General features: G+C 36.7%; 1 protein-coding gene and 1 long non-coding RNA gene across 2 annotated transcripts in view; one reads left to right on the forward strand and one right to left on the reverse strand.

The window, feature by feature from the left end:
• Positions 1–9,057: 9,057 nt before the first annotated feature.
• DCHS2 (dachsous cadherin-related 2) overlaps positions 9,058–26,314 on the reverse strand; it is a 193,207-nt gene continuing 175,950 nt past the window's right edge. The window contains exon 14 of the mRNA XM_035698787.2: positions 9,058–10,605. Within this exon, the coding sequence (XP_035554680.2) occupies positions 10,445–10,605 (161 nt within the window). The 3' untranslated portion in view covers positions 9,058–10,444. The remainder of the gene's footprint in view (positions 10,606–26,314) is intronic.
• On the forward strand, positions 24,205–25,222 carry LOC112654460 (uncharacterized). Its single transcript, XR_003133043.3, has 2 exons — positions 24,205–24,527; positions 24,688–25,222. It is a non-coding gene; the product is annotated as an uncharacterized LOC112654460 (long non-coding RNA).

The following is a 26,314-nucleotide window of genomic DNA, read 5'->3' on the forward strand; positions in this document are numbered from 1 at the left end:
TATGCATTTAAATTATCTGTTTGCTCTGTTGACTTCCCCCACTAAAGTCTACACATGGTATGAAGAGCCAATTTTTATGCCCCTGTAGATTCCATGCTGGACAAAGTGGTGGACAAAGTCCCAAGAGAAAGTGGGTGAGCACTGGCCATGGGATGGAGAGAGGAAGACTGAACTCAGAAATTGCAAACTTCCTGTAGCCTAAGGTTTTGTCCAGTCCATCTAACATTTCACGTGCCCTTGGAAGCATTTAATTTATGTCCTAGAAAAAGGCTTTGGATATTTTGATGTACACTCATGATAATTCACACACACACACACACAGACACACACACAAACCATTTCTGTTACCTGTATGATGTGAGCATTGTAGACCTGGCCTTCAGACACTGACACTTGGTAAATGCTTTGCTCAAAGCATGGTAAGTTATCATTCACATCTTGTATCACGACTGCTACTTTGCTGTAGGCTTTCTGCCCCCTACTTTCCGCTAAAACGATGAGTTGTACTTCATTTCTGACTTCAAAATCAAGAAACTTGGGTTCTTTCACAGTGAGTTCTCCTATTTTTATTTCGAGGGAGAAAAAATAAAAGAAAATGATGTTGTACTCATTATTTAAAAAGTTCCAAATCGCCTCTGACTCACATGCTCACCTGTTCCTAAAAGTCTCCCACTGGATGGCTGCCCTTCCCTCCCAACTGGGGTCATTATGAAAAAAGTTGAGAATGTGGTTTTTTTGCAAGGTTCAAACACATAGGAGGGTAAGAAACTATGAAATAGCTGAAATGTGGGAGCTGTCTCTTAAATCTCCCTTCTCTTTCCATAGCTAATCCATTGCCATGTCTGCTAAGCCTAGCCTTCAAGCATCTCTTGAATCCATCCTCCACTACCACTGCTGCTGCCCTCCTCCGAGCCACTGGCATTTCCCACCTTCTTCCCCGCATGAAGGGTCCCATGGCATCACTCATCGGGTCCCCCTACTAATTCAGTTACCACTCTGAACTGAATAATAAAAACAGAAGTGTCATTGTCCCACATAAACCCGTTCCATGGCTTTCCCTGGTGATGATGACAAAGTTCAGCATTTTTAACCTCCATAAGATGGACATGCCTGGGCCTCTCCTGCCTCAGGAGTCTCATTCCTGCCATTCCCCACTTTGCTCTCTCTGCTGTGCATAATGCTTAGAACACTCATAGATGTTCTTCTGTTCTTCTGTTCTTCAAATGCTCATTTCAGAGTCACCATGCATGCTTTTTCATCTGCCTTCCATGGTCCCTACTGCTGTGGTTCCTCAGGGATCTTTTCAGACTAGCCAGCCCCATCCTGTCACTATAGTCATTCCATAACAGACTCTCATGGACCACTTGCATGTACTGTGCTCACCTATTTCAGATTGGTTATTCCTCTTGGTTTAGAAGCTTACAAGGTGAGGATGGGTGCCTATCTCTTACACCAACTGTCATATTCCCAGTGCCTAGCTCAGGGTCTGGCCTATAGAAGGCATCCATTAATACATGTTATAACCTCATATACAAGGTATAAATGGGTTAGGGAAACTGATTCTTGGGGTTTATGTCTTGTACAAGTTTCTCCTCCAAATTAATAAAATTCCTCCCCTGATATAATTTTCTTCTCTACTTCCTGTTGTTTTTTTCCTCCCTTTTACTGTCAAATTTCTTACTGAATTTATTACTATTATTTTGTTATCATAATTTATTTAACTCTCACTGTCAGAAATTCCATTGAATAGAAATTCATTGAATGAACATTGATTGGGAATTTGAGATACCTGAAACCAAGTATAAATCCTGGCCCTAGCTGCTTAGCATAGGTTAATTACCTGGCTTCCCCACCATTATGTTTGTGACTCGGGATAAGTTATTCAAGTTCTATGGAGCTGAGCATCCTCTCCTGTAAAAATGGGATATTAATAACAACTTTGTAGAGTTGTGGGAGAAGTAATATAGTGCATATTTAGTATGTGCTATATCATGTTCTGGTGCAGGAACATGATAGAGATTCCAGTGTCCTGTTCATGTTTCTCATCCTGTCCATCATCAGGGATAGCTTTAATATCTGTAAAAACTCTGAATTTAGAAAGATAACATTTAATAGCTATGGACTAATCAAAGTTTAATATTCAGATGAAAGAACCTGTACTGTTTCTGAAAATATGGCCTGGAAGTCACAGTTTCTATTGTTCTTTTTTTTTTTTTCTATTGTTCTTTTTAAGATTTTATTTATTTATTCACGAGAGACACACAAAGTCAGACACAGGCAGAGGGAGAAGCAGGCTCCCTGTGAGGAGCCTGATGCAGGACTCAATCCCAGGACCCCAGAATCACTGCCTGAGTTGAAGGCAGATGCTCAACCACTGAGCCACCCAGGTGCCCCCAGTTCTTACTGTTCTATCTGAACCAGTTTCCTTAGACAACCAACCTAATCCAAGAAAATGTCAGGCTCTTACATACTTACCGGGATGTTAATGGGAATCATGCCCTGCCCTAGTGTTCTAACTTCAGTATTTGAGTGTTTTCCGGGGATTTTTTTATAGCTTTTATTCTGTTATTAAGAAAAACTAAGTATATTGTATAGTGAGGAACTCATTATACAACAAAATGTAAAATTCCATAAACTCACTTTCACTTATTGTCATCATTTATCAATTCAGAAAACCAAATTACTTATGAGCCGTGCCGTCTGATGTTACCAACATCCCTGGCAAAAAAGTTACTGTAGATATGACTATTGGCAGCTGGAAAAATCACTAAGGTGCATTTTGATGAGCTGGTACAAACTGGTCTTCTGAAACCTCTGGGAAACAGGGATAAGCTGGCACCCCCAAATGACAGAGGAATCCCAGTTTAGGGTAGTTCCAAAGCTCTCATCCAGCATTCCATCTCCACTGAACAGAGCATTCAGCTTGGCTATCATGTTCTGTTACTATTAGCAAAAGAAAAATAAAATAGAAACGCAACACTAAATTGCCAGTGTCACTTAGTAGAAAGTGTGCCAATTATAGCACAGATCAAAGTAGATTTTTTAATAAAAGGCTTGTGTTTCGGCTTTGATAATTGGAATTTTGTGCTTGGAATGGATCTGCAGTTCTAATGCTTTCCTTGCTTGGTTTTTATTTTTGGCATAATAATTGGCATATGCTGAGAAAGTTGTGTAAGTAGGAAAGACAATAACCCGTCTGTGAGATGACTCAAGGCTGGCACACCTACTAGACCCACATTTGCCTTGGATGCTCTATGCATATTTTTCTCAGAGATAGCAAAGATTTACTGTCACTAGTGAGATGCTAGAACTACTGGGCTCTCAGTGTGGGCAGAAGTCCATGTTTTCCTTCCAGTATAAGTCTCATAGATACCAACTGCGTGTTCATTCGTATGTGTTCATATGCCAGCTCTATAATAACTTGAGAACGAAATTGCAGTAATATTTTCTTTCTGATATATGTACACATGTAGCTTTTGCCCAAGTTATAAAATACACATAAAAATGTGATTAAGATCCTTCAAATGATAAACGTTTGATAGCATAATCAGGTTACGTCAATCCATTACGAACTGTGCACATGCATACGAATATATCCAAAGCAGAATGTGATAAATATGTATGATATCCAAAAGCTTTTAAACTATCTCCTGCTAAAACTACATCCTTGAAACATTGCAAAGTTTGATCATTTTTGTTGTCAACCTAGCAAATCATGGAATGAATACTACTATCTGTTATTTATATGTACGATGTTAGTAAAACCCCCAAATTCTTGCTGGTTTAGACAGTGAATAGTAGATGTTTTTAAGTTAATGTGACAAGGAGTGTGAATACAAAAGTGAACATGTGGTTTGTGAGTATGGGATGGGGCAAATGCTGGCACAAATGGACAGACAACACGGAACTCATCAGAGATCCTTATCATAACTTATTAAATCAGTAACTAATAAAATGGTTTTCTCACATTTTTACCCTTAAGAAGAGTAACCATAACCTTAGAGATATTTACTGGTTTATCATACACACCAGTTTTCTATTTTAACTGGTAGATGGCTAAAAAATACATATATTCATAAAACCTATGTTAGGTACCTTTACACATAAGTTTGAAGATTATGTGACAAAGGTGACATGAAAGATTAATACCATAATTAAAGGTTTTTAATAAAGTTTCTTGACAGCAGTATGGAATACCTCATAACAAATACAACCAAAATGCTTGATAAATTGTGTGTGAGTTTGTGTATGATAAAATGGGTTATTGAGTTGGTATATGAGTAAGGAATCTTCGGATTCCAGTTACTAAAAAACAATGAAAACAATAATCCAGGATGGTAAGCAAACACTAAGAGACCATTTTTGTTCCAAGGGCCCCTAACACAACCATCTTCCTTGAAATTCATCTCTGACAGCTGCACAGAGTATAAGAAACAAGAGAAGAAGCTTGAACTGACAAAAGGTGAAAAGTCCAATCGGAAAACCAGAATAAAGTATAAGCCCAAAGGCTCCAAGTGAGTGATCAATATTTAAAAAAAAAAAAACAAATTCAAAATGGATGCACAGAATCTTCCTTTTTTTGGTCTTGCTGTTGGTTGGAAGGGAGAGAAAGTCTCCGCTGTGAATTCATTAACTTAAGCCTGAATTTATGGAAGCCACACTATCACAGCTATATGTCTTTAAAACCCTCAAAAATTACATTTAAACTAGGCTTTGCTTGATGATCTACCCAGGAGATTTGATTTGCTGAAGGAAAGCAACTCTTCTCTAAAGGGCATGAATTCACTCCAGTCTTCAAAGAACCCTCAGAGAGAAAGTTTTAAGGACAATGAGCAGCCCATAGTTAACAAGCTCGAAAATCAGAGAGAAACAAGGCACCATGAATGAGAGCTAGCAAATCTAGAGAAAGTTGAATAAATCTTCAAAGACATAAAATGCTGGATTATTGGACACAGGATGTGTGATTATTGCATATGTTTATATATAAAAGAAGCTTAGAAACATGAGCAAGGAATAAGAGATTACTTTTTTTACAGACTTCTTGTTATGGAATGAATAAACCATGGAGATAAAAGGTACAGCATAGGGATTATAGTTAATGATACAATAATTGTGTTGTACGGCAATAGATGGTACACTTGTGATGAGCATAGTATAAGGTATAGAGTTGTCAAATTACTATGTTGTACCTGAAATTAATATAACATTGTATGTCAACTATGCTTCAATTTAAAAGAAAAAGATTTTTTTTTTTTTACAAGACCAGGAATTGTTGATCAAGAACCCAAGAGAATCTCTGGAAATAAAAAATATAGCTCCTTAGACTGAAGAGAAAGGGACAAGGAAAAGAAAAGTATGCAAAAGAGATATAGGAGAGATTGGCTCGATACTTGTCTAACTAGAGTTCCAAAAAAAAGATACAAACAAATGGTATTTAGATCAACAGCTGACTTCTTAATGCAATAATTGAAACCAGAAAGCAGTGGGATAATATCTTAAATGCGATGAGAGAAAAAAAAAATTGTTAACTTAGAATTCTAAGACCAGCAAATATACCTTTTAAAAATAACTAAATAAAGACATTTATAGACAATCAAAACCTGAAAAAATTTACTATGATAGACCCTCACTACAGGATTTACTTTAGCCAGAAATAAAATGACACCAGAAGAATTCTTTGATGTATGGGCAGCCCGGGTGGCTCCGCGGTTTAGCACCGCCTTCTGCCCAGGGTGTGATCCTGGAGACCCGGGATCGAGTCCCACGTCAGGCTCCCTGCATGGGGCCTGCTTCTCCCTCTGCCTGTGTCTCTGTCCCTCCTCTCTCTATGTCTCTCATGAATAAATAAATAAAATCTTTAAAAAAAAGAAAAAAAAGAATTCTTTGATGTAAGAAAGAACAGCTAGCAAAGAAGCACAGAAATCTATTTAAAAATATTAATAATGTCTCATTTGAAAGAACTATAATTGTGGCCCACAAAAGCTTGTATGTTGAAAAAGAGATATGTGGAGATAAAGATTCTAAATCTCTTGTATTATTCAGGAGCAGGATATATTTTTTAAAGATTTTATTTATTTATTCATGAAAGACAGAGAGAGAGAGAGGCAGAGACACAGGCAGAAGGAGAAGCAGCAGGCTCCACGCAGGGAGCCCGATGTGGGACTTGATCCCGGGACTGCAGGATCATGCCCTGGGTGGAAGGCAGGTGCTTAACCGCTGGGCCACCCAGGCGTCCCTCAGGAGCAAGATATTGATTAATGTTAGTCTTTAATTATGTATGTTAAAGTAGCTAGGCTTACCATTAAAGGAAGATAAATAGCTATATGATTCCAACAAACACAGGAGAAAATGGTCATTTTCAGGTAATGATTGTTTATGTTAAATGCTCAGGAAAATATTAGAATCAATAGGAGTTTATAGCTTTGCTAGATACAGAAACAAAATATGAAAGCCAATTTCAAGTATACCTAATAGCACTGTCAGAAAAAGCATTTTTTTCATTTACTTTAGCATGAAAAACTATAAAGGATATAGACTAAATTTAATGAAAACCATGCAAGCCTACTATAAAAAATTAAAACTTCATTAAAATATATTTAAGGAAAAAATGGATGATTTTCCATATCATCCTGAATTAGAAAACAATACTACAAAGATATAGGTTTTCTCCAAACTGATATTTAGAATTAACATAATTCCAGCAAAGACTTCTAGCAACCTAAATGTCTGTTGATGGATAAATGGACAAAGAAAGTGTAGTGTATACATAAAACAGCATATTAGTCTCAACAAAGAGAATCCCACCATACATGATAATATGGATGAACCCTGGCAACATTATGTTGAGTGGAATAAGGCAGTCACAGAAAAATAAATAATGCATGATTCAGCCTATATGATGTATCTAAAATAGTCAAACTCCTAGAGACAGGGAGTAGAATGGTGGTTGCCAGGACCATGGCGGAGGGGTAATGGGAGGTGCTGTTCAGTGGATGTGAAATTTCAGTTATGCAAGATGTATAAGTGCTAGAACTGTGCTGGACAACACTATGTCTAGAATTAGCAATACTGTATTGTACACACTTAAAATTTTGCTAAGAGAGGAGATCTCATGTTAAATGTTCTTACCACAGTTAAAAAGAAAAGTTTTGGTAGATGATTATTAGTTGCAATGCACAGCTCTACAGGCTTTGGGAGGAGGATACTTTTGGCCTGATAACACTTAATTCTAGGTTGAGGCAATGGAATTGTTTGGGACACTTTCTTTGTTAGTTTGAGTGAGGTTTCATCTGAAATCGAATGTGCATGCCATGAGTACCTAGGTTTCATGCATGAAAGGTGCAGATAGCTCTTACATCACCCCAAAGACTTATGAATAAATCTCCTTTCTTTGGGGAGAAAAAAATCCCAATAGGATTGTGTGTGTGTGTGTGTGTGTGTGTGCGCGCGCACGCACGCACGCATGTAGGGTATGTATGTATGTGCACATGTGCCTGTGAAAACTTGGCAAGTGGATACAATGACTCATAATAGAGCAAAGGGTCAATAACAGAATATACTCATGAAGTCATGAGAAGGGGGCTGCTTTCTTGGTATAAAGGCTGTTTCTAAAGTCTATGTGATTAAGGAAGTAAGGTGTTGGTGTGTGGATAGACAGATGAGTGCAAAGGAATTAAAGATCCTGTAAACAGGAAGGAAACAATATATAATGGGGGTATTTCAGGTCACAGGGGAAGGTTATTGCCACCGGAATCACTGATAATCCTCTTGGATGAGAAGAAGAAGAAGAAGAAGGAGGAGGAGGAGGAGGAGGAGGAGGAGGAGGAGGAGGAGGAGGAGAAAGAGAAAAAAAAGCAAAGGAAAGTTATTCCTACCTCATGCAAAACAGGAAAATAAATTCTAGGTGCACTACAGATGTACACGTGAAACAGGAAAACTATTAAAAATTTTAAAAGACAATGTAACAATATTTCCATGATCTCAGGGTAGTGAAGAGCTTCTTCACTTACAAAACGGGAAAATTATAAAGTAAAAGACTGATTAATTCTAACTCATCAAAATAAAAATGTACCAGTGAGAGAGTGAAAGACAAGTCACAAACTATAAAAAATATTTGCAATGAAAAAACAGAAAGGATAAGTTCTAATAACATATATGAAACATCCATACACCTCAGAAAGAGAAACACAAACAACCCAGTAGAAAAATAGACAAAGTGTATCAGCATGCATTTCATATGGGAGAAAACAAGAATGGCCAAAACGCTATGAAAAAAATGCTCACATTCATTAGTAATAAAGAACTATGAATTTCAACCACAGTGAGATACCATTTCACACCCACCAGATTGGCAATAGAAAGTAGGACGCAAACAACCGTGATAGCTCTCATTCAGTGCTGATGGAATGTAAAGTGGGACAAACCACTTCATAAAACAATTTGGCACTATCTGTAATGCTGAACATATGCATCCTCTGATGTATATGCCCAGCCTAGACTCTGGGGCCTACAGAACTCCTCACATATGCACCAGAAGACACGTATGAGGTTGTTCCTAACAGCCCTTGCTATTATATCCCAGACAGGAAATCCTCACTGTCCATCAACAGTGGAATGGATAAATCAGTTGTGACATAGACTTAAAACAGAAGGCCATAAAGAAATGAAAATGCAGGAGACCCATCTGCACACATTAACATGAAGAATTCTCATTTTGAATACAAAAAATTGAATCCCAATAAAATATACAGATCATGAATCCATTTAAATGAAATTCAAAAATAAACAAAATTAAACACTTTTATTATACTGAAATGCATTTAAGTCACAAGGGAATGATTATCCCTGAAAAGGGGACATGAGTCAGCCTGGAGCAGTGGACAGAAAGGAAGCAATTGGAAAAGGACTCAAAGGGAGCACTGATGATAATGGTTGTGTCCTAGGCACCAGGTACATATCATTCTTTGCTACTCCTCTTTAAAAGTGTGTACTTTAAAGTGTGCTTATGTACTACAAACTACAGTCAAAATGTTGAGCAAAAGAATTGAGTCACAGACAAGAGGACATTAGCATGATTCTATCATAATGTTTATAGCAAGCAAAAACAAACACAGTCTGAAAACTATCATGAACACAAGGCAATGATCAATACCAAATTCAGATTACTGGTTATGGATTGCCTTGGGTAAAAGAAGAGAGATGTGACAGGGGAGGGACACACGCAGGACTTCCTGAGGTTCTAGTAATGTCTCATCTCTGGAGATGGATGGCAAGTACATGTCCTCGAAACAGTTTTCTCTGTGTTAGCATATCATCTTGTAGCCGTTTCACAATAAACTTGTGAAATAAATCTCAACATAAATAAATACTTAATTGAAAAGTAAAGAGTTTTCTGTGGAAGATCCTTTTGGACTAACTATTTTACCTGAATTTTAATGAGAGATTCCAGAAGAAATAAGGCCAAGTCTGGGCTGTGTTCAAGGGTGAGGTGGCAGAGGGGTATGGGTAGTCTGGGAAATTGCACAAACTCTGCTACTCTCCTTCTTCCTAAATGTTCTAATCTCAGCTCCTTTCCCAGGACCTTCAGACACCTGGACTGCTAGGGGCCTAAGGCTTGAGGGTGTTCACAAATGTCCCGCTTGTCCCGCCATAACCAAATGATGGGGTGAAAAGATGAAGAGCTACCTGGCTACCTCAGAAATGTTGCTGACCAAAGACGGTGTGGACCAAAAAGTCGTAACACTACCAGGATGAGAAGGCATTTGCTTGAGAAATTATCCCCTCTCAATTCTTCCCATGTGCCTGTAGTACAGATTAAATAAGGCAGTTGTATGGTAATATAGAGATTATTAAAAACATTCTTCTTGAGGTTTGACAATGGAGCAGTAGATATGTATCTACTACATAGTTGTTAGTCAAAAAAGTATGTTTCAAATAATCAATTGGTATTCATTTAAAACACAATAATGGTCTTATTAAAGTTAAATTTAATACATGCTGTATTTGGAAGTAATTTCTTTACCACCACACAGAAACCTTTCCAGCTGTCCTTTTTTTGTTGCATTGTTGACATTCAGTGGCGAATTAGAAGAATCTCATGATGAAAATGCCCTCCAGCTAGACGTGTGTGGTTATTTTCAATTCAAGCTCAATATTGATGGTCTTCCTACTATATCTCTCATTTTCCCAAATAGATGAATAAATTATAAGTGGAAACCAATTTATCTTCAAAAATTCAAAGGGTAGGCTAGGTACTGCCTAATTTGGAAATGTGAAGAACAGGATTCTTAGTACTTGCAAACAAAAAGTAGTCTTGATTTCCCATGATTTCTCATCAGCTACTACAAAAAATTGTTTCTTATTTGCCTTTCAAATGATGTACTTCTCAGTTTTCTACCTTTCAAATTTTGAGTTTCTTTTGCAGAAGTATTTCTTACTAGTAACATTAAATGTAGCAGAAAATGAAGCTATTACAGGAGAGAGAAGGATCACCTGAGTTGGAGCACAGGGAAAAAACCCCATCTTCATTTCCACTAAAAATGGAATATTTAATGTTGTCTTGTATTGGGTCAGGAGCGACAGCTTTTACAGTCACAACAGAAGTACCTGTAAAAAATTAGGTAAAAAGAGAAATAACTTTAGGAAAAGAAAATTACAGGCAAAAACAAGAGCAAACACTGGGTATTTATTATTTGCTTACTACATTTTCATTTGTTCATTCAGTGAGTAGTCATTGAGTGTCTTCAGTAAGCCAGATCCCATGCTAGGTGCTACAGAGAGAGTGACAAACAAGTTGGGAAAGATCTCTACCTGATGGTGATTATTAACTAAAAGAAGGAGACAGACAAGAAACCATTAGACAAATACATATTCAGAGTAGATTTCAGATGTGCCAAGTACCCGGGAAGAAAAAAAACAAGGTCACGTGATAGGAAACACTTTTTTTTTTTTTTTTAATGTGTAAGAGGCAGACATATATCATTTCAAGGTACAGAGAACAGACTGATGACCAGCATGATAGAAGAATTAGCAAGCACTAATAGAAGCAACAAGACAATTGGTGCGATGAGAACTGAGATTTCACTGGAAGGTTCTCAAGAATCTATTCGGGCTCTAGGTTAGCACTTTGTGGTCTTCGTGTGTAATATCTCATGCCTTTTGCTATTCACCTCCTAAGCAATCACTGATTTACTTTCTATTACTTTGTTTTGCCTCTAAAATTTTATACACATAAAAATTATATAGTTCCTCTTTTGAAAAGCATTATTTTTTTTAGGAATTAAGCATGTTATTCTGTGTATTAAGAGCTCATTCCATTTCTATTGTAGAGTGTGTTCTACTGAATGGACATACCATCATGTGTTGATCCATTTTTCCACATATGGACATTTGGATTGTTTTCAGTTTGGGGCTATTATGAACAAAGCTGCTATGAACATCCATGTATCAATGTTTGTGTGGACACATCTTTTCATTCTTCATGGGTTAACACCTGTAGTGAATGTTTACTCATGTTTAACTTTACAAAAAACTGTCAAACTGCTTTCCAAAATGGTGCTATACTGTTTTACATCCTGTTAGCAATATATGAGGATTCTAGCTGCTCCACATCCACTGGTATTGTCAGTCTTTTAAATTTTAGTCATTCCAGTGGATGTGTGGTTTTAATTTTAATTTCACTGATGTCTAATGATGTGAATCTTTTCATGTGCTTATTGGTCATTTTCACTCTTTTTTCAGATCTTTGTTCTTGGCTTTCGTTCACTATTTACCTACCACTTCTGAGAAACTTTCTCATAGTTCTTTACTAGTCCTAATCCTTTTATCTTTGGCCTGTAACTTACAGCATCTACTTGGACGCCTATTCAGATAGTGGCCCCTGCCTCTCCTCTTACTGTCATGCTGCCTGGTGAAATGCCACCTATTGGCAAAGGTATGCACGTTGTCCTAAGTGGGAGATGGGAAAGAGGTAGGCTCTGTAGGAGGCTCTCTGGCTGCTGAGTGTGCAGCAGTGGGAGCCTGATTTAGGATGGTGTCAGAAAGGCACAAGAGGAAAAGTAAAAGGAAACATTAGATAGGAACACAAGTGTTGACATGGTGTCAGACATGAGTACAGAGCAGGGATCACTAATTCAGATGCCTTTGGGTAAAAGTGAGAAGTACAGACAAATGAAGGAGCCAGAGACTGTCTGATGTGCTTGAGACACTTAGCTTCAACTCATCACTGCCAGTAGGGAAGGAAACCGGCTTTAAGATGCTTGAAATTCAGGTCTTTTCAAGGGATGCTAAAACATTCATATTTATTTTCATGTGAAATCTCCCAGTTCATAAGTGTCAGAAAATAATTTCATTCAGAGGACAAACATAAGCCATCATATGGGTTGAACAAAACACAGCTGTGGCCTGACCTGAGTCTGCTCATTTAACCATCTCTGATAGAGAAGACGAATCTCTCTTTTGTTATCAGCCTCCAGCACTTAGACTGTGGTACATATTTATCATCCATGGACTTTACTGGACATACTTGAAGACCGATCTTATCTTCCTACTAAGTTGGACTAAATTCCATGAAAGCACAGGAGATTCTCTATATATTTGTGTTTTGTATATTTCTGCAACTTTAGATTAGTTTTGCTTCTAAAATTTCATATACTTGAAAATCACAGAGTGCCTGCCTTCTTATGCTTAGCATGCTTTTTTGAGAATCAATCATATTGTTCTGTGTATCAAAAGTTTGTTCCTTTGTATATAATAGGTGCTCAATAAGGTTGAGAAGAAAGGAGGTAATAGAGGAGACAGAGGAAGTAAGGGGTGGAGATGCTCACTTAAGTGTTCTAGCCTGAGAGGGTTGAGAATGCCACTCTGCCTACAGGGCCCTTATAAAGCAGCAGCAATTATTTTTTAAAAATCAGAGGCACTTGAGTGGTGTAGTCGGTCTGACTCTTAGTTTTGGCTTAGGTCTGATCTCAGGGTGTGAGATCAAGCCCCATGTTGGGTTCCGTGCTCAGCATGGAATCTGCTTAAATATCTCTCTTCCTCTCCTCTGCCCCTCCACACTGTGCTCTCTCACTGAAATAAATAAATAGATCTTTAAAAAATAAATTAAATTAATTTTAAAAATAGCTCCCTGCTATAATACACTACCTGATAGTGGGATTTGCAGTTGTTAAAAAAAATAAATAACATCTATTCAAGACCTCTGCTGGGCTTCCACACTGATTCCTACTGTGCAAGCTCCAGGGAACAAACTCAAAAGCCATCCTGCTATAGGTTACAGTAAAAACAATCCCTAAACTAGAACAAATCAATAGATACATTTTTTTTTTCTGGATACTTACAAGGGTTTCACTAAAAAGAAGAGAAGAAAGAAAAGGCCCTAGCACACATAATATTTTCCCCAGGAGCCTTTGCAACATTCAACATTCAAAGACAAATGCCATGATCACCATACGCATTAAAGGAAACACGTATGTGGTACTGCTCACAAAACTGAAAATTTACTGAGAAAAGGCATAAAAAAGAATTCAATATGTAAAAAGAACGGGAAAACCAAAGCTGGATATATTACTCTCTTTAAAAACGTTATGTTTAACATAAACTGTGACAGTTTTAAAATCATTTATTGAGGCTTCCAAATGGTGGTTCTTTTCAAGCCAGATATGAAATCATTTAGTGACAATGTAAAGAATTTTAATTAATCATGGTGGAATCAAGTTGCTGCACATGTTGAGGATCTTTCAAGTTGCATTATAATCCAACGTTTATTTTGTTACATTTTAGGAGACATATTGTTAATACAAAAATGCCTTACATGTTCCTAGGAATATGCCTTCACAGTAGTGCAGTGTGTTTTATCTTTAGTGCTCAATCACAATTCTGTGCTTCCTGATACAATTTAGTTTTTAAACACAGGAAATTTTATTTCAACTGGCTTGTCATATATTCTTAAGAATGGCGGTAAGAAAAGAGAAATAGCTATGCAGGCAAGAGGTACAATCTTGCTGATGGTCTTTTCTCCACACTTAGGATGCTTTAATTATATGCCTGATTACAAAAGAAAACATGGAGATTGCTTGCAAGTAAAAGACAAAGATGAGCACAGAATTGTAAAGAAGAATCACATATGGACTCCCTCATAAAAGGAACAATCTTATCTTTATTGCAAATAAAATGTTCATAATATCAAGTAAAATTGTAGCACACACAGAATTTCATTCAAAATACTTCATACTAGATGCTAAAGTCAGCAAAGAACTGCAAATGTTTATATATGTTCTTACTCAGATGAAGTTTAAATTTGAGACTGTCCCCCGAAAGAGGAAATAACTGAAGGGCCTTGAATCCTTCTAGGTCTTGGCTTATCATGCACATTTTACTTTATTTATTAAAGATTTTATTTTTAAGTAATATCGACATCCAACATGGGGCTTAAAAAGCACAACCCTGAGATCAAGAGTTGCACACTCCACAAACTGAGCCAGCCAGACACCACAGCTTATTGTGCACATTTTATGTCTGTCTGTCTGTCTGTCTGTATTTGAGAGACAGAGAAAGCACACAAGCTAGGGGAGGGGAAGAGGGAGAAGGAGAGAGAGAATCTCAAGCAGACTCCCACTGAGCATGGAGCCTGATGAGGACCTTGATCTCACAACCCTGAGATCATGACGTAAGTTGAAATCAAGAGTTAGATACCCAACTGACTGAGCCACCCAGGTGCCATGTGCACATTTTAAATAAAAGTCATCTCTGGGCATCTAGAGAAGATTTGCAATTACTGCTCATTTCATACCAAGGTAGAAATGATAAAATGAAAACCAACACTGTACCTCTAATTCCCTTGAACCAAGTGAAACATAAAAACATTTACATTTTCAGCTTTTATGAATTTAAGCCTAACATTGCATGAAAAAGTATAATACATTCAATGTTCTTGTTTTTTTCTTCTTTACAAAAATGCAGTTGAAAAATTAATAATATCTACAGCAGCAGTGAACTATTTAATAGCAGAATTATGCAAAGATTAATGTTATAAAAATCAATATTCATGGAAGTATTTAGGTAAAATAATAATAAAAACATTCTATTCAGAGCTGTTCATGAGTAAGTACTTCTAGAGTTTTACTTCTGTCATATCTAAGCAACAAAAGTATTTTCTTATTGATTATTGACTTCATATTTTTTAAAGCATTCGGATGGTTTTGAATCATCCTGCCACTGAAATGCTGAACATATTTCAGTCATTTAAGAAAGAAAGTTGGGAGTGACATAGCAAGATGGCTGAATAAAGTCCTCATCCTCATCCTCTATAGACACTGAATGAAAAACGATAGTATATGGCTCAAAAAGCCTTTATGAAAACTCCAGACTAGAAGGGAGTGGTATGATATATTCAAAGGGCTGAAAGAAAAAAACCTGCCACCAAGAATACTATATCCAGAAAAACTGCCCTTCAGAGATGGGAAAGAAATAAAGATCTTCTCAGATTAAAAAAAAAAAAAAAAAAAAAAGCTGAGAGAGTTCATCACCACGAAACCTGTCTGACAAGAAATGCTAAATGTTTCCAGTTGAGAAAGGAGACTATTAACAATGTGAAAGCATATGGAAATATGAAGCTTTCTGGTAAAGGTAAATATATAGACAAATAGCAAACAAATCTCACAACACTGTAATGATGGTATATAAATCACTTTTAATTCTGGTATAAAATTTAAGAGATAAAAGCATAATATAACTATAAAACTATGTGAATAGATAAAAATATAAAAAGATGTAATTTATGAAATCAGTAACATGAAGTGGGAAAGGAACAGATTTTTTAAATGTAATTGAAGCTAAGTTGTTACTAGTTTAAAATAGATTGTTAAAACTATAAGATGTGTTATGTAATCCCCATGGTAACCACAAAGAAAATACCTATGGAAGAAATGCAAAAGGAAATAAGAAGTGTCTCAAAACATGTCACTATGAAAAACCAATGAAACACAAGGGAAGGCAGCAAGAGAAGAAAAGAAGAATAAGATCAGAAACATACAGAAAACAATTTAAAAATGGCAGTAATAAGTCCTTTCTTGTCAGTAATTTTTAAACATGTAAATCAATGAAATTCTCCAATCAAGAATCATGGAATGGGGCAGCTTGGATGGCTCAGCGATTTAGCGCCGCCTTCAGCCCAGGGCCTGATCCTGGAGACCCAGGATTGAGTCCCACATCAGGCTCCCTGCATGGAGCCTGCTTCTCCCTCTGCCTGTGTCTCTGCCAATCTCTCTCTCTCTCTCTCTCTATCTCTGTCTCTGTCTCTCTTGAATAAATAAAATATAAAAAAAAGAATCATGGAATGGCTGAATGGATTAAAAAAACCAAGATCCAAGTACAAACTGCCACCAAGAAACTCATGTTAGATATACAGACAGACATAGGTTGCAGGAGGAAAGATGGAAAGAGATATTCCATGCAAATAGTATCCAAGAGACAACAAAGGTGGTTATACTTACATCAGACAAAATAGAGTTTAAGTCAAAAACTGTCATGAGATAAAGACAGAGTTATATAAAAGGTTTTTTTTTTTTCACCAGGAAAATCAAGAAATTATAAATATATGTGCAACTAACAGCAGAGCATCAAAATATATAAAGAAAACGCTGACAGAATTGAAGGGAGAAATAGATAGTAACACAGTAATAGTAGAAGATTTCAATACCTCACTTTCAATAATGGATAGGTCAACCAGACAAAAGATCAATAAGATAACAGAGAACTTGAATAATATTATAGATTAATTGGACCTAACAGACATACACAGAACCCTCCGCCCAACAAAAGTAGAATACACATTCCCAAGTATATTACACATTCCCATATATATCCTGAAGTGCACATGGAACACTCTACAGGATAGATTACATATTAGGGCACCACACTACTGTTAACAAATTTAATAATATTAAAATCATACCAAGTATCTTTTCTACGATGGAATGAAAGTAGAGATCAATAGCAATGGAAAACTGGAATACTCATAACACATGGAAATTAAATAACACACTCTTAAACAATTAGTAGGCCAAGGAAGAAATCTATAAGGTAATTAGATATTATCTTGAGACAAATGAAACAAAAGCACAACATACCAAACGTGGGCTATAGCAAAAGCAATACTAAGAGGGACTTTTATAGCCATAAATGTCTACATTAAAAAAAGAAGAAAGAGAGGCACCTGGGTGGCTCAGTTGGTTAAGGAACCAACTCTTGATTTTAGCTCAGGTCATGATCTCAAGGTCCTGGGATCGAGCCCCACATCTGGCTCTGTGTTCAACGGGGAGTCTACTTGAGGATTCTCTCTCTCTCTCTCTCCCTCTAGATCTCCCTCCCTCTCTTCTTCCCTCCTTCTCTCTCTCTCTCTGTTAAATAGATCTTTGAAAAAAAAGGAAGAAAAAGAAAGACTGCAAATCAATAACTTAACTTTACACCTCAAGAAACTAAAAAAAGGAACAAACTAAAACCAAAGTTAGCAGAAAGAAAAAAATAATAAATATTAGAACAGAGATAAGTGGAATAGAGAGGAAAAAAACAAGAGGAAAAAAATCAGTAAAACTAAGAATTTTTTTAAATCAGCAAAATTGACAAATTCTTAGCCTCGATAAAAAAGGTAAGAAGCCTCAAATTACAAATATCAGAAATGAAAAAGGAGATACTACAAATGATGCCACAGAAATAAAAAATATCATGAGACTACTACAAACAATGACACACCAACAAATAAGACAACCTAGGAGAAAAGAATACATTTCTGGACACACACATTCTATTAAATCTGAAGAAAGAGAAAAATCTGAATAAATATATAAATGGTAAGGAGATTGAATCAATAATCAAAAACCTTCCCATAAAGAGAACCAGATGGTTTCACTGGTGAAAACCAATCTTTCATTAAAGATTAACACCAATCTTTCTCAAACTCTTCCAAAAATTGAAGACAACACTTGCAAATTTATTTTATAAGGCCAGCATTACTCTGATACCAAAACGAGAGACACCACAAGGAACCTATAATCTAGATGCAAAGATCCTCAATTCAATACTAGTAAACCGTACATTAAAAGGATCGTAAGTCATAACAGTATAGGATTTATTCCTGGGATGCAATGATGGTTCAATGTTTAATGTATGAAATTCAATCAATCAATGCACCTTAACAGAATAAAGTATAAAAATCACCTCAATACATCTCAATACATGCAGAAAAAGAATTTGGCAAAATTCAACACACTCATGATAAACACACTCAGTAAACTAGGAACATAAGGCAATTAGCATACATCATAAATAAAGGCCATAGAAGAAGAGCCCATAGCTCTAACAACCTACTCAACAGTGAGAGCAAAAGGCTTTTCATCCAAGAATAAGGCAAGGATGCCCACTTTCACCACTTCTATGCAGCATAGTACTGAAAGTCCTAGCCAGAGAAATCAGGCTTTGAAATTAAAAGCACCAAAATTGGAAAAAAAAAAAAAAAGAAAAGGATAAAATGATTCTTGTATTTAGTGACATGATCTTATATACATAGAAAATGCTATAGATTACTCACACACACATACACATGGACACACACACACTCACACACTCACACTGCTAGAACTGATAAATGAATCCAGCAAAGTTGTAGAATACAAAATCACCACACAAAAATCAGTTGTGAAAAAAAAAATCAGTTGTGTTTCTATGCACTAACAGTGCATGATCTAGAAAAGAAATTAGGAAAACAATCCCATTTACAGTAGCATGGAAAAAAATTAAGATAAACTTAATCAAGGAAGTGAAATGGAAAAATATTGTGTTCATGGAGTAGAAGACTCACTATTATTGAAATGTTCACACCACCCAAAACAATCTATAGAATCAGTGCAATCCATATCAAAATCCCAAGGCATTTTTTTTTCCAAGGCATTTTTTACAGAAATAGAAAAAAAACTTTTAAAACTCATATGGAATCTTAAATGACTCTAACAGCCAAAACAATCCTAAGGAAAAGAAAGCTGGAGGCTTCACACTTACTAACTTCAACAGTACAGACTTACAGTAATCAAAACAATCTTGGTATTAAGATATTTAGAGACCAATGGAACAGAATAGAGATTCCAGAAAAAAACCATCATGCATATTTTCAAATGATCTTGGCAAAGGTGCCAATGCTACACAGTGGGGATAGGTTAGTCTCTTTAACAAATTGTATTGTATATCCACATTCAAAAGAATGTATTTGGACTTTTACTTTACCACATATTCAAAAATTAAGTCAAAATGGATTAAAGACCTAAATGTAAGACATGAAACTGTAAATATCCTAGAAGAGAAGTTTCAGGGGGAAAGCTTCATGACCTTGGATTTGGCAATAATTTATTGGATATCACAGTAAAAATACAGGTAGCAAAAGCAAAAAAACAGATGAATGGGACTACATCAAAATGAAAAGTTTCCACACAATAAAACAAACCATCAACAGAGTGAAAAGTCAACCTATGAAAAGGGGGTTTTCAACCTATGAAAAGAAAACCTATGAAAAATATTTGCAAACTGTGCATGTGATAATGAATTAATCTACAAAATACACAAGGTACTCCTACAACTCAAGAGCAAAAAAAATTTTTTTTAATGAACAAAGGACTTGAATAGACATTCCCCCAAAGAAAACAAAAAAAATGACCAACGGGTTTTTAAAAAGATGCTTAACATCACTCATCATCAGGGAAATGCAAATCAAAACCACAATGAGGTATCACTTCACATCAGTTAGGATGGCCACTATAAAAGAAAAATAAAAACAAGAAAATAACAAGTATTGGTAAAGATATGAAGAAATTGGAATCTTTGGACACTGTTGGTAGGTGTTACAAAATGATGTACCCAGTATGGAACACAATATAAAAGTTCCTCTAAAAATTAAAATTAGAGCTGTCATATGATCCAGAAATCCCACTGGGTATATATCCAGAGAACTGAAAATAGGCTCTCAAAGAGATGTCAGCACATCCATGTTCACTGCAATATTTCTTATAATAGCCAAGAGATAGCAATAACCTAAATGTCCTTTGATGGATGGATGAGTGGATAAAGAAATGTGGTATACACATATAGTAAAGTATTATTCAGTCTTTAAAAAGAAGGAAATCCTGGGGTGCCTGAGTGGCTCAGTTGGTAAAGCATCCTACTTTTGATTTTGGCTCAGGTCATGATCTCAGAGTCTTGGGCTTTGCCCTCAGCCAGGAGTCTGCTTGAGATTCTCTCTCTCTCTCTCCCTCTATCCCTCCCCCACCTCCTCCAATCCAGGTCATGCACCCTCTTTTTCTCAAATAAATAAATATTTTTTTAAAATAAGGAAATCCTGTTATAGGCACTGATGAACCTTGATTTCATCAATAACTCAGTTACAAAAAGACAATACTTCATTACTCCACTTATATGAGGTATCTAAAGTAGCCCTACACTTAGAAGCAGAAAGTAGAATGGCGATTGAGGGGGCTGGAGGAAGAGGAAAGATCTGTCGTTCAGTGAGTATAGAGTTTTAGTTTTGAAAGATGAAAATGCTCTAGAAATCCATTGCACAACGATGAAGTTATCACTTCTGTACAGTGCACTTAAAAATGGCTACTTATGATGGTAAATCTTGTTATGAATTTCTTACCACAATGAATAAAAGGAAGAAAAGTTGATTTTTTTCCGTCCCACCTTCCCATCATCAAAAAATGACGGAACATATGTTACTAAAGCTTTCCAAACAATTCACCCCTGAGATGAGACAAAGCATGGAAAATCTCAAAATAAATAATTTTCCATAATCTGTGAACAGATGAAAACCATGTTTTAAAACGTAAATGGTTTGCAATCTTGAACACATTTGCTTTTGCGAACACCTGAGGAAATAATAGAGGAAGCTACACAAAGTGCTTATTGACCTTTCGTGAGCTTTAGGAAAAGAGAGATGTGGAAGAAAGCCAGCAGAGAATTAATACATGAAATGAGAAGTAAACAAAATTAAGTCTGAAATGTATTTTTAATGGGATTACAGATTTTAGTGGCCAAATATTTTAAAAGAAGGATTATCTATAAATGGATTCAATCGTTTGAAATTCACTCATAGCAACTCAGGGATAGGTGGGTGCTGAAGTGATCCCTTGACGTTCCTACAACCTCTCTAATTCTGTGCTTTACAGAAGATTTTATTTATTTAAAGCATGAGCTTGAGAGTTTTCAGTGTTGCTTCAATATTGGATCAGACTCCAAATCTTGTCTGTGGACCCGATGCTGCTAAATCTCCCCTAATTTGCCAGTGATTCCCTGTCTAGTCTGCATCCCTAGGTTGCTGACCAGACTTCAAATTCCCATCATTTTCAAGGGCTATCCTTTTTCTCCTTTGCAGCTCCCAAGCCAGCCTGAATCCAGAGCCTGCACATGTCCAGAAAGAAAGGTTGCACAATTTTTCCAAACAAATGATTCTCGACTTTGGTTGTTAGATACCCAGCATATTTCCAATTACTTCAAGAAACAACACAAATGCCTCAAAAAAAAAATCTTAAAAATATGCTTTACTTAGATTAAAGAAATGCCTTTTAAGATGTTTTTAGCTGCCACATAATGATTACTCTAATAAACTATTTTAATGATTCCATTTGATTGTCATAGCTTTAGGGAGATGTATTGCTGACCTTAAAATACATGAATCCGAAACCAGGGTTCAACATCCAGAAATGATAGATGCTAATTGAAAACAAAAAGGAAAGAAAGGAAATTCTGATATTTCTAAGTGTTTTATTCTGGTTTGTACTCAAATATAAATGACGTATCTTGGTAAACCTCACAGTGCTATAATCACAAATATCCAAATCTCTTCCAGCTTTCAAAAACAAAACAAAATGCCCCTCTGATCCTCAGGGCTCCTCAAGTTATTGGCACGTTCCTTTGTCACCCTTCATGGCCAAGCCTTGTGAAAACAGACTGAACTCGCCACCCCCACTTTGCTCTACATTTCACTGTATTTTGGCTTCTAAAATAAAGTTCTAGACACTTCATTCTCCCTACTGTTTACCATCCTCTCCAAAGTTGCTAAATTCTATTTGGCTGCACACAGTTTCTGTAAGCAGCCACAGATGACTCTGGAGTGCATTTAGGTGGTCTCAGCTCTTGGTCTCTCTTCTTGGCCAAATCCTGAACGGTTTCACCAAAGCAAACTTATTTTTCAGAGCTTCCTTTCTGGACTCTCCCACCTTCTTATGTTGCCAATTGTGTCATTTTCTCTTACTGTCTTGTCTTTTATATTTGATGCATGGACTTATCTTTTCAGACAGGCCTTCCTTTTTACTGTGTTCTCACCTCCTTATACCGAGGTGGCATCCTCAGATCATCTCAGGCAATACTCCTCAGTTCCATGGATGAGAGGTTCTTTGAGCGCTGGGTGACAGCCCACCACCTCATGCACTTCTGCTTTGGGAACAGACCTCCAACTGAGCTAGTTGTCACCTTTTAGACCTTATCTTACCTAATCTCTGCTGCAAATCAGAAGTTGTTGGCCACTTCCTGCTTCTTAAATGTGTCACTTTCCTGCTCCCCTACCACAACCCTCCAAGGAATTGTCACGGGTGCACATGCTAGCCCATCCACCTCAGTCTCCTTGGCAGATGCATTACTTCAACCTCTGTAAGATATTATCATTACTTTGGATTTCTTCCAGGCCCTCTCTCCACCCCTACCCTTGGCTTGCATGCATAATTACATGGGAGTTTTTACCAATTCACAATGTCTGATGTATCTTCAAGAATCTCATTTAATTGCTTGGGGCTAGGGATGTCTGGGTAGCAGTAATTTTTAAAAGCTCCCCAGGTATCTCTACATGTGGATTACCATAGTACCCTCCTAACTCAGATCTCTCCCCAGCTTTCACAAGACATCCAAAGTCAGCTGTTTTATCACTTTTTTGGTAATTTAGAGGCCATTAACATTGCACTAAAAAGCTCATGAGAGCCTCTTCAACTGTTTAGGATTAAAAAACAATTTTCTGATTATGAGCTTGGCTTCCTGTGTCCTTTCTCCTAGAAAGAGAGACCAAGTTATCCTGGCATGATCATCGTCATCCACATGGCAATCAAAAACTGACATTCTGATCTACACATCAGTCTCCTTTATATTGGTTAGTAAGTCCAAATCCTGGGAGAAGAACTCCTCAGTTTGTTAATAAGATAAGGCCTTGAGCCTATAATGGCTGAGGCCCAGATATGAGACTGGGGTTAATATGCAAAGATGAAAGCTGGCTTATGAGGTGTTTATCTTTTTTTTAATTAAAAAAAATTTAAAGATTTTATTTATTTATTTATTTATTTATTTGATAGGGAAAGAGAGAGAGCAAGCACAAGCAGGGGGAGCAGCAGAGGGAAAGGGGAAAGCAGCGCCCTCCCCCCAACTGAGCAGGGAGCCCAACATGGCCTTGATCCCAGGACCCTGAGATCACAACGTGAGCCAGAGGCAGACACTTAACTGAGCCATCAGCACTCCTTCTTTTTTAAAAAGATTTATTTTTATTTATTTGAGAGAGACAGACAGAGGGAAGTAGGGGGAGGGAGAGAATCTCAAGCAGACTCCCCCCTGAGCATGGACCTCAAGACTGGGCCTGACTTGGCGGCTCAATCTCATGACCCTGAGATTATGACCTGAGCCAAAAACAAGAGCTGAGGCTTAACCAACTGGGACACCCAAGTGCTCTGAGATGTTTATCTTCTTCTGAGCCGGCTGACCCTGCCTAAGGCAGTCTTCTCTATCTCCTCCAAAGCTATCTTAGTCTTAGGTAAGGTGATGAAATTCCATACTGTTTGGAAACGGTTAGATAGCATTCATTCCAATGAGTTTCATTCCACATAGAAGACTGGCCTTAAATAAAATAATGAAAAAGGGATGACAGGGAATAATTGCTTCTCTCTTTTTTTTTTTTTTCATGATCATAAAAATGTATATGTTGGGGCCTGTCCCAAAGTCATTGATAACATAGATTATGGGAACTCTTCTAAAATTATGAGAATTTTGTCACCTTGGAAAGTCTAATTGTTATCTTGTTTGGAGAGAGAATGGAGCAGAATGGAATGGTAGGGCTTTAAAAAATTCTAAGTATTTTACCATTGTTACAGAATTGTTGTGTAATAACTGGTTGCTCTGGTAAGAATTTACACTTGGTGAAATTTAGAGAATTCTATAAAGGATTTGAGACAGAAGGAGGATAGCCATAAAAAGAATAAAAAAAATGACTAGCATATTCTATGACTTCATTTAATCCTTACAGGAGCCCTGCGAGGAAATCCTTATCCCCTCCACTTTTAGGAGGAGAAAGAGAGCTCCTATACTGTGAGTGTGACCCATGTAGCTACACTAACTTCCATCACACCATACTCTACATATATGTGCCCAGCTTACCAAGAGTAAGAGCTAAAATTTAATGGATCAATTGCCAAAAGGCTAGAAGAAGGGGCTGTCCTCTGAACCATCAGAATCAGGTTTGTTTATGATACAAAATTAAATATAGATAATTGACTACTTAGAATGCCCCTATGGATCATCATGTTTTAATTTTATCTCAAGCTCTTTAAGGTCTGAGTTTTTACTTTTAATCACAGTATCAATACAATTCATAATTTCATTTTCTTCCCCTCTTAGCCACTACAGGAAATGCACGAAGTTGTGAATTGTCCACACTGGGAATCGTGACCTCAGGATACCCAAAGCACTGGGAGTGAAACAAGAAATAAATGCTGGCTTCTGGAAGGTTCATTTAAATTACTTAATGGATTGAAACAAGCAAGTGGTTGATTTTTCACTTCAAAAAATTCAGGACAGTTAGATTTCTCCTCATCTGGGTTGAAGAGGAACAATGGCAAGAGTAAAAAGAGGGGAATCACTTGGATTTCAACTCTTTCTTTCATGTTGCTATACGGGCAGCCTCTCTCTTACAGACAAATGGTATCCTGGAGAGTGACTCTTTCTTTAAGTGCACATATCATGACCAACTCTTAAAGAAACTTTACCTATGAAGGATCTGCTTTTCAAATGGAAACTATGTACTGAACTATATATTATTTTAAGCAGTTGATGTTAAATTTAATGTTGTTAGTAGATGAAGGCAATGTTAACCAAAATTCAAACCTGTGGGCTTTCCAAGAAAGAAACGTTAAATAAATATAAATACATTAGAGTCATTTGTTTCAACTTTTTGAAAGATTTTATTTTATTTTTTAAGATTTTATTTATTTGTTAGTATTAGAGATAGAGAGAGGGAGAAGGAGAAGCAGAGAGCCCTACATGGAGCTCAATCTCAGGACCCCAGGATCATGACCTGAGCCGAAGGCAGATGCTTAACTGACTGAGCCACCCAGGTGTCCCTTAGCTTTTTATTTTCTTAAAAGAATATTTAAATGTAAAAATTAGTTTAGGATGATGAAAATTTATGATAAAAAATAATTCATTCAGGATGTCAAGTGATACCCACTGATAGGATCTGAATAACCCACAGAAAATTTAAACTTCCAATAGGCACATATTTTTAAATTTGAAAATAAAATTAAAAATTGAACACATATTTGGGAGGAAATAATGCTGGAAGCTATAAAACATTATTTATTAATTAATTTATATCAAGGCCACACTAGCACTAATCAACGGATTTACAGTCTTTTAAAACCACTGGAATTCAAAAGCAAAAAGAAAAAAAACACCTTCTGGTGCCTATGATATGATCCAACAGTCTGAACTGAATTTAGGTCCAGGCAAAGCTCTGGTCAGCTTGAAATGTCAATCAATATGTTGTGCACCTTGTCACTGTTATTCACAGCAGCTTAGGAAATCCAAGTGTAGGTTAGTTGTATCTAATCAAATTCAATAGTTCCCTTTTTTTTAAAGATTTATTTATTTATTTATTTATTTATTTATTTATTTATTTATTTATTTATTTATTTATTTATGATAGAGAGAGAGAGAGAGGCAGAAACACAGGCAGAGGGAGAAGCAGGCTCCATGCCGGGAGCCCGATGCAGGACTCGATCCCGGGACTCCAGGATCGTGCCCTGGGCCAAAGGCAGGCACCAAACTGCTGAGCCACCCAGGGATCCCCAATTCAATGGTTTCTTAACTGTCATCTTTTCCTTTTCTCTTTCTCCTTCCTATTCTATGGGTAATGTTTAGCTCCTTTCTCAATTTAGACTTTATGTCCTTTACACATGTCACAGTGTAGGTCCCAACCATTGTTTCAGTCGTCTTGATATGTATACCTACCTGAATGTTTATGGAT

The sequence above is a fragment of the Canis lupus genome, chromosome 15 (genome assembly GCF_003254725.2).
Source record: "Canis lupus dingo isolate Sandy chromosome 15, ASM325472v2, whole genome shotgun sequence".
NCBI lineage: Eukaryota > Metazoa > Chordata > Mammalia > Carnivora > Canidae > Canis > Canis lupus.